The sequence below is a fragment of the Castanea sativa genome, chromosome 11, assembly GCF_040712315.1.
Source record: "Castanea sativa cultivar Marrone di Chiusa Pesio chromosome 11, ASM4071231v1".
In the NCBI taxonomy this organism is placed as follows: Eukaryota; Viridiplantae; Streptophyta; class Magnoliopsida; order Fagales; family Fagaceae; genus Castanea; species Castanea sativa.
In genome coordinates, this window is record NC_134023.1 from 57,503,724 (window position 1) to 57,513,245 (window position 9,522).

Genomic DNA, 9,522 nt, shown 5'->3' on the forward strand with positions numbered 1-9,522 from the left:
AACACCAACCCTATTGGGCCCCATTGCTCACACACGTTTGGGCTGAACCCTCCTTTTTCACATACCCAGACTAAGTTCAAGCCCAAAAAACACTTCCGTTAGTCACCGTCATCCTCGCTGTAACGATAGACTTCAATCACACACACTCTCTCTCCATAACGGAGAAAATTTTGGCGGTAAATAAGAGAGACAAAGAAACCAAAACAAAACAAAAAAAAAAACCTAACCTTCAAACTACCATGACGTGTCAGAACCCCATTGGGCAACCCATGCATGTATGAGTGTCGGCCATGATGATGATGATAACTGATAAGCATCATCCATGTGTGGATTTTTTCCCGCGCGAGACTAACCCACACGAGAGGGTTTCCCCAAAAAAAAAAACAACACAAAGAGAGAGAAAACCCCTAAAATAGATGAGAGAGAAAGAGACGAAGAGAGAGAAAATTTAGAGGGAAAAAAAATAAAAATAAAAAGACAGATAGGGTTCAGAGAGAACTGAAGAAAGAGAGTGTGTGTGTGTGTGAGAGAGAAACAAAAACCCCAAAAATCCATATTTCTGGTTTCGATCTGAAAAAAAAAAAACGCTGTCGCATCTTCACTCTTCATACCTACAGTTTAGGTCAGAGAGATCAACCAGATCTATACCAAATTCGTAAGTTTTTTTTTTTTTTTTTTTTCAATTTTTTGTTCGTTAAAATCTCAGTCTTGTTAATACTATTTTTCTTCAATATGATTTTTTTTAATAATTAGAAAGTATTTTCTTTGTTTTTTACAATTTGCTTTATTTTCTTTACATACTTCAGTTTTAATTCTAGAAATTCCGTAATTTATTATTGATTTTTTTTTTTTTTTGAATTTGGATTATGAGGTTGGAGTTTTTAAGGGTTTTTGTGGACTCAGAATATTTACTTTGGGAATTTAAGTTTTTAAGTGATATTAGCCTCTTCTATTTTTTTTTTTTTTTTAATTATTTGTGAAAGATTTGAAATTGGTGCATTATTGTGATAGATTGAATCAGCTAGGGTTTGGATGAGTCCAGCTGCATTGGAGAAGATGGAAGATGCTAAGCCTTCGGAAGCAGCATCGGCCAACAATTCACAAACAGATAGCGCGGCGGCTACTGTCGACCCATCTGAAGCTCGATTCTCCGAGTTCTGCAAGGTTTTCTTTTTTTTTTTTGTTCTCTTGTTCATTGTTATCAATGTTATATTTCATTGTATGCATTTAAATTGAGGCTCGCGCGGTTTAAATCTTTATTTGCTTTTAGTTTTTACTGCTTGCTTTCCCTAGCATTACTCGGTTTTTATAAGCAGAAAGTGAGTTTTCTGTGAATTTAGGCTTGCAAGGTTTATTTTTCTCTTCATTCCTTGTTATTAATGTTATATTTAAATTTAGGTTTGGCGGGTTGGTTCTATATTTTTATGTTATTAAAAAAAAATGTGGGCTTTCTGTGAATTAAATATTGGTTTTTGATGACAGAATGGAATGTCGTTGGATGAGAACACTTGCACGCAAGCTATGAAGCTGTTCAAAGAGACCAAACACCTTCTACAGACTAATGTTTCATCTTTTGGCAACGGAACGGTATGTATTATTGGTTTGTATTGTCCAGTAATGTGAAGATAAGGCGAGGAAAGGTCTTTATGTGAACTAACTGAATTGTGTTTTGTCTGTACCAGCTTGATGAAGCAGAAAGATTTTGGTTTGCTTTTGTTCTGTTTTCTGTTAAAAGGCTAAATGAGAAGAATGGGGATAGTGAGCAGCAAGGGTCTGATGATAATGGATGTACGTTATGCCAGATATTGAGAGCTGCAAAGCTGAAGTATGTTTCTGATCATTCAAATTTCCTTTATTTTGTGATCGATTGCTTAATTTGTGTTTCGGGGTCATCCTCATATTTTTGTTTTTCATAGCATTGTGGACTTCTTCAAGGAGCTTCCTCAGTTTGTTGTCAAGGCTGGTCCAACTTTGAGTAATGTATATGGTGCAGATTGGGAGAATAGACTTGAGGTATTGGGGTGACAGCAATTTATGCCTATAATTAAAAAAATTATTGTTTAAATATGTGTCTGTTTATTTGGGCTTTTATTCATGGTTTTGTTTTTCATTTTTCTCCAATCAGGCAAAAGAGATGCAGGCTAATTTTGTGCACTTGAGTCTACTAAGCCAGTGCGTATCTTTTCTTTTTTCATCTTTTATATGAAGTAATGACTTTAGTATCTGCTGCATAATCGATTGACTTTTTGTTTAAGATTTTGCCTTCTCCATTGAGTACACCACATGTTTCTGTTTTAATCCCTTTCTTTTTGCTTGAGTTGGTTTTACTGTTTTATATTGTATGCAAGAAGAATGAGACCAGGATGCAATTTAATACAGCTACTTCCAGAAGCTCTTATGTTAGTGGAGATCATGCAAATCTCTTTAGTTTATGTGTATTTTAGTAGTCATGATGTGTGTGCTGAAGTATCGAGTGTCCATATTAAAATTAATGCTTTTGGTGGAAGTGGTAGTGTGCATTGACGATTGCCATTGTTTGCCATGGTGCGTTATGGTGGCAATAGGTTGTGTAGGGCAGTGGTGGCCACATGGTGGTACTTGCTTGGTATATGGAGACAATTTTGTGTCAAAGATTGGATTTTGTAAAGCTTTCGACTTTTCTTTGAGCTCCACTAATTACTTTGGAGGAACTCAACAGCTCTAGTGATATTTTTTATTCTTATATGTTAAAAGTATTATTCTATTTCTGCATCTGAATTTCACTGTGCATATGATGAAACTTTCTTCTATTGCAATACCCAACTGTGTTTTTCAGTACTTTCTCTCAATAATTTTTCGAGTTTGTGCATAAATGGCGTAATTATCTTACACATTAATAATTCAAGGTCCTACAAACGTGCAATCCGGGAATTTTTCTTGACAACTGAAGCAAATGTTGATAAGCAGTCCGCTGTTGCTAGTGCATCTGGCTATGTCTCAGACTACCACCGTTTTGGATGGTTGCTTTTTCTGGCACTCCGTGTACATGCGTTCAGCCGTTTTAAGGACTTGGTGACTTGCATGAATGGTTTGGTTTCCATATTGGTAAGTCATTTTTCTGCTTTACTCAATTCCATTGCTTAGTAAAGTTTTGGGATGTTGTTCTGGTTAGGGGCATGAAATGTTATGTGTCTTATTTTAAATGTTGCTATTCTGAAGCTTAGGAGAGGAGACAGTTTCACTGTCGTTAGATTGTGTGGCAAAATGAGCCAATGTCATAGATGGAGGATTAGAAAACAATTAAAGTTAAAGATTTTGTATATTGTACATTATGGTTGACAATTTGACCATGTTGATAATAATTTTTTGCAATACTTTTTACCTTTTTAGAAGATTGTGTGGTAATGTAGAAACAACATTTTCAATAAGAGTGTTTTCTTACTGCTTATTGAAATCTGTAACAGGCTATCTTAATTATTCATGTTCCTGTTCGCTTCAGAAATTTCAAATTTGATGATTCTCAACTATTTGGTAATTCCTCATTTATCCAGCAGATTTTGTTAGATGATTTCTTCTTCTTTTTCAGAAGAGATGTCTATTTTTTACATGATTCATGGCTATCTGATCCCTTATTTTCCTTCTTCATCTGTGCTGATTGCGTTAATGTGTGGTTCAGTTAAGAAAGATGGCAAAGGTGTAGACATCCTCGCATCACTTTGCAACAAATATCAAACATCAGAAGATGAGTTGAGGAAAATAATGGAAAAGGCCAATAATTTAATAGCAGATATTTTGAGTAAAAAGCCACAACCAGCATCTGAGTGTAGAATTGGAAACTTGGAGAATATCGACACAGGTACACACACACACATATATAATAACTATTTATTTTATAATTTAGGAGACACTTCTGAAACTTTGATACCCATGCAGATGGTTTGACATATTTTCAAGATCTACTGGAGGAATCATCTTTGTCATCCAGTTTAGGTATTTTAGAAAAGGATTATGATGGGGCAATTCGTGGTAAGGTCGTACTGGATGAGAGGGTTTTCATTAATGATGAGGACAGCTTACTTGGTTCAGGGAGCTTGTCAGGAGGTTCTGTGAATATAAGTGGTGTGAAGGTATGTTTTCAATGAAGAATATGTGTGCAAATGATGTCAATTTGTGTATTTGTGTGGAAGAAAATATGTTCAATATTGATATTTATTATTTTGTTCAGAGGAAATTTGATTCAATAGCCTCACCTGCTAAGACGATCACAAGTCCACTCTCTCCTCAGCGCTCTCCTGCATCTCATGCAAATGGAAATATGGGGGTTTCTAATTCAAAGATGGTAGCTACGCCTGTAAGCACAGCAATGACAACTGCAAAGTGGCTTCGTACTGTCATTTCACCACTTCCACCAAAGCCCTCAGCAGAGCTGAAGCGTTTCCTGGCATCTTGTGATAGGGATTTAACTGAGGAAGTAGATACAAGGGCAAAAATAATATTGTTTGCTACATTTCCAAGTACTGCTCAGGGAGAGCATTGTATGTCTACAAACCTGCAATCTGCAAATCTCATGGACAGCATCTGGGCAGAACAACGGAAATTTGAAGCACTCAAGTTATATTATAGGGTATTGGAAGCAATTTGTAGAGCAGAGGCCCAAATACTGCATGCAAGTAATTTGACAGCGCTATTGACTAATGAGAGGTTCCATAGATGTATGCTCGCCTGTTCTGCTGAACTAGTTCTGGCAACACATAAGACTGTTACAATGTTGTTTCCTGCGGTGCTGGAGAGGACTGGCATTACAGCTTTTGATCTTAGCAAGGTCATCGAAAGTTTCATTAGACATGAGGAATCCCTCCCAAGAGAATTGAGGCGGCATCTGAATTCATTAGAAGAACGACTTTTGGAGAGTATGGTATGGGAAAAGGGTTCCTCCATGTATAATTCTTTGACAGTAGCAAGGCCTAACCTCTCCGCAGAAATAAACCGTCTTGGACTATTGGCAGAACCAATGCCACCTTTGGATGCAATTTGCATGCACATTAACATGAATTCTAAATTTATTTCTGGAGGGGTTCCTCACTTCCCTTCTTTGCAGAAGCATGAGACTTCACCAGGTAATGGTTTCTTTACTCCTTTTTAAGTTTTGCAATATTTTTCTCAAAGTAACATAATATGCAATGCACAAGTTCTCAACATCAAAAAACTTGTACTGTGGAGGGATGATAACTCATCATGGTGTATGAAAAGTAGTTGTTGCAAATGTAAGAGTTAAACTCATGGCATCTACCACAATGGTTATGCCTTACTACCAAGCTGAGACACATGGGGATGTGCAAAAGTAGTTGGAATAGCTTTATTTTGTTGAAATAAATTGTGATGTCAATTTTATTAACGTCTTACGCTATTAGCTAATTATTATTCAGGCCAGAATGGGGATATCAGATCCCCAAAGAGATCGTGCCCGGACTATCGGAGTGTATTAGTGGAGCGGAATTCCTTTACATCACCAGTCAAGGAACGCCTCCTGGCCAACCTTAAATCAAAGCCGCTGCCACCACCTCCTTTGCAGTCAGCATTTGCTAGGTACTAATTAACAGAGATGTATTCTCAGGAGGCAGGAAGTGGTGAATCTAATTTATTTGCATGATTTTATTTGTGGCTATTCTCTAACTAGGGTTCTACATTTGGATATTTATATGTGCAGTCCAACACGGCCAAATCCAAGTGGTGGAGGGGAGACGTGTGCAGAAACTGAAATCAATATATTCTTTAGCAAGGTATTAAGCACAATTCTGATGAAAATTCTCGCTTTGTACACTAACTCAAGAGTCTAAGAGAACTTGCCAGATGGATGTATCATGAATATGGCTAAGGTTTTGGAGACAATTTGTCTCTCCGCCTTTCCTCCATGTTGCGTACAAATGATATTTATTAGACCTTATGAGGCTAGCTATCCATTTGGTGGCATATTTTATCTGGCCAAAAATTTTTTTAGCCATCCCATTTGAAGCTTTTCTGTGGATAGATCATAAGTCTTCCTGTAGGTGACATGTAGATCAAACTGTCAGCCATCTGTCTGGTCTGTGGTGGAGGATTTTGGAGACAATCTAAAAGTGAATGTGTTCTGCAATACTTTTGTCCCTATGCTAATTTCTCTGGATCTGCATTTAATTTTGCACTATTTTTATAAATTTACAAATGAAATATTATCGTAAACATCTATTCCAGTCATTAATTGTACTTGTGGTGAGTTTGCTACCTGGCCTCACTTTCTGGACTTAGTTAGCATTCAATTTCTCTGCTGCTTTACTTTCTTTTTGGTTATGCATTAACAGTTAAATGTTGTGTGCTTGTGCTTCTAGATTACTAAGTTGGCTGCTGTCAGAATCAATGGTATGGTTGAAAGGCTACAACAGTCTCAGCAGATTAGGGAGAATGTCTATTGTCTTTTTCAACAAATACTAAGTCAGCGGACGTCTCTATTTTTTAACCATCACATTGACCAAATCATCCTTTGTTGTTTCTATGGAGTTGCAAAGGTTTGCTATGATGAACTCATGAGAGTTTTTGGACTTCTGTTCAATCATTCTCCTTTTATCTTACCCTTGACCTGTTTTTGCCTGCAGATATCTCAACTCAATCTGACCTTTAGGGAAATTATTTACAACTATAGGAAGCAACCACAATGTAAACCTCAAGTTTTTCGCAGTGTGTTTGTTGATTGGTCATCTGCACGGCGCAATGGGGTATGTGGTCTAATCTCTACTCTTTAGTTGTCAGTCTTCTAGATAAGTTTAACCCCCTGAACTGTTTGGAAACAGAAAACAGGACCAGATCATGTTGATATCATTACATTTTACAATGAAATTTTTATCCCCGCTGTAAAGCCTCTGCTGGTTGAGCTTGGCCCTGCTGGAGCAACTACAAAAACTAACCGAGTTCCTGAAGTCCACAATAATAATGATGGTATACTTTTGTTACAAATTTATATGTAATTGTTAAGCTCATTTTATTGCAAATGCCATCCTGCTTGTCATTGCCTGATATGCCTCTTTTGTCTTTCTTGGCTGATTAGCTCAATGTCCTGGATCGCCTAAAATATCTCCTTTTCCAAGTCTCCCTGATATGTCTCCGAAGAAAGTATCAGCTACACACAATGTGTACGTCTCTCCATTGCGATCATCCAAGGTACTTGTATGTTTCTTTAGGTGTTATTAGTAGGATGTTTGCTCCTTTTCCTTCTTGATCAAATTTGTCGACCTCACATATTGATGAGTCCCCTCTAGCAAAAGACAACAAGCATTTGGAGCTGAGTATTATTCTTCATGTGTTATGTGAAGTCATTTGAGATATTTGACGTTTGCTTGACTCTTCAACTTCGTAAACATGCCTGGTTTTATATTACACTTAAAACCCCATTTGTTTGAGTTCATGTGCATCTTTCATCAGAGGGTTGACTATGCAATTCCGTTACATTTTCAGTTTGTTGGAACCTTGACACCCCCCCCCCCCAAGGTGATTTTGTTTCACTTAATTTTGGTGTGAGAATTACCAATTGAATGGACATATGAAATATATATATATATATATATATATATATATATATATATATATATTCATAGTTAACTGTTAAGGGGTTGTGTAGATTTGTACGAATTCGGTGGTATGATTAGAAAGCAAATCAACTGCTTTTTTATGTAGAAATTTCCCTTCATCTATTATCTCATTGATGGGCAAATAAATTTGTAGGCTAGGCATGGAAATAGGTCTGTAGAAGTTGAACTTGTGTGTCTTACAATTTCCTTGGAACAAAAAATTTAAGCTCTACACAATGAATTCTTTATAGGAAGGAGTATTGTTCAAAATGGTATTTTTGTGGAGGGTTTTGAGATTCCACTTCTTGGACTAAAGTTGGTGTTTTTGAGATCTTCAAACCGGAGTTTCCAGTGGATGTTGAGGGTTTTTTTAATAGAATTTAATCAATGTCCTCTCTCTCTCTTTCTCTCTCTACAATCTGAGATGATGATTTTCATGTCTTTCTTATTTTTTAGTGTAGCATTTGACCTTCACCTATATTGTTTTCTTCCAAAAAAAATGTATTTATTAAAATAAAAAAGAAAGGTTATGTTGATGATGAAGCATCCATAATAAGGAATTTTTTTGGGTGCTTGATGACATATTTGATTGTTATTTGACCACCTAAATACTGTGATGCATTTCTTGTTCTCATTCTACATTGAATGCTAACTGTGATAACTTATTTCCTTTGGATCAATATTATTTTTTAGCTTCCTCTGTTGATTGTGATGCTGATACTTTGACCAAACCCAAAAATATAAATATAAAATGTTGGTGATAATAATGCAGTGACTGTGATCTTAATGCAGACTTGAATCAAAATAACTTGAATTTGCAAATGCCCTGTTCTTAAATTAGGAGCTAAGCATCCTTGGACTAGTTATTGGTTCCTTATGCTGACAAAAAAAAATAATAATAAAAATTGAATTATGTCTGCAGATGGATGCTCTGATATCACATAGCTCGAAAAGCTATTATGCTTGCGTTGGAGAGAGTACTCATGCATATCAGAGCCCTTCAAAAGACCTGACTGCCATCAATAACCGCTTGAATGGGTATGCTTTTCTATATGCTTCAACTTCTAAGGTTTGAGGTTTTTTCCCCGTTATTGTACTATATTGACCATGTCCTCATCTGAATTACTTCTTTCTTCAGTACCCGGAAACTTAGAGGCACCCTAAACTTCGACGATGTTGACGTTGGCTTGGTTAGTGATTCTATGGTTGCCAACAGCCTCTACCTTCAAAATGGGAGTTGTGCATCCTCATCAGGTGCACCACTGAAATCTGAGCAACCTGACTCCTGATTCAATGGGCATACTGTCCCTTTTTGTAAATTCTTGTTCTTCTCTCATTTCTTCACTTATTTAATCTATACTTGTTTAGCTTATGATGGGGTGTTGTGTGAGCGGCGAGTTATTGTAGAATGGCTGCCACCACCCCCATGTGCTTATGTAAGTTAGGTATGGAGCTTGAAAAATGTAGTGGCTCTAATTGACTAATTTAATAAAAATTTGTTTTCTGCTTATTGTGGTTGTAAGTATATTGTTAATCTTTCTCCTGTTAGTGCCTATTTCCATATGGGATTTGGTGTGACATATAATTCGTCCAGTCATTGTAAACAGCCAGACCCTAAAATCATGTCTCAGCTTACTTCTCTTCCCTGATTGCCTTGGAGGTATAACCCATGTATGCACATACGAGTACAAATCTTCTGTCTCACTTTTCCTGCTCTACTTTATACTCCACCAATAAAAATTTGTCACGTGTTCACCTAATTAATTAATAATGGTAGCATTAATAAGTCAATAATTATAATATTTAATTACTTAGGTGAACACATGGCTAGTTTTTATTGGTGGAGTATAAAATGGAGCAGGAAAAGTGGGACAGAAGATTTGGACTCAAACCAGCAGCTAAACCTTTCACATTATTCACATTATTTTTAGCTGCCCCTTTACTC

General features: G+C 36.5%; 1 protein-coding gene across 2 annotated transcripts; it reads left to right on the forward strand.

The window, feature by feature from the left end:
• Window positions 1-342: 342 nt before the first annotated feature.
• Window positions 343-9,087, forward strand: LOC142617302 (retinoblastoma-related protein). Of its 2 annotated transcripts, none has more exons than XM_075790088.1 (19): window positions 343-655; window positions 1,012-1,164; window positions 1,483-1,587; window positions 1,683-1,825; window positions 1,917-2,013; window positions 2,126-2,172; window positions 2,886-3,084; window positions 3,444-3,510; window positions 3,656-3,835; window positions 3,913-4,106; window positions 4,205-5,096; window positions 5,406-5,565; window positions 5,687-5,759; window positions 6,345-6,521; window positions 6,609-6,728; window positions 6,804-6,948; window positions 7,058-7,170; window positions 8,500-8,615; window positions 8,716-9,087. In XM_075790088.1, exons 2-19 carry the CDS (start codon window positions 1,033-1,035, stop codon window positions 8,864-8,866), a joined length of 3,111 nt encoding a protein of 1,036 aa, XP_075646203.1. In that variant the 5' UTR covers window positions 343-655; window positions 1,012-1,032; the 3' UTR covers window positions 8,867-9,087. The 2 variants fall into 2 exon arrangements, with proteins under 2 accessions (XP_075646203.1, XP_075646204.1); XM_075790089.1 differs by having other exon boundaries at window positions 521-655; window positions 1,022-1,164.
• Window positions 9,088-9,522: the final 435 nt, after the last annotated feature.

What these genes read in the sequence shown, in the direction of transcription:
- LOC142617302 (XM_075790088.1), top strand. Translation starts at nt 1,033, where the DNA reads ATGAGTCCAGCTGCATTGGAGAAGATGGAAGATGCTAAGCCTTCGGAA. An exon ending in AGTCCACAATAATAATGATG is followed by an intron (nt 6,949 to 7,057) that starts GTATACTTTTGT and finishes TTGGCTGATTAG; the next exon opens with CTCAATGTCCTGGATCGCCT. An exon ending in CTCCATTGCGATCATCCAAG is followed by an intron (nt 7,171 to 8,499) that starts GTACTTGTATGT and finishes TTATGTCTGCAG; the next exon opens with ATGGATGCTCTGATATCACA.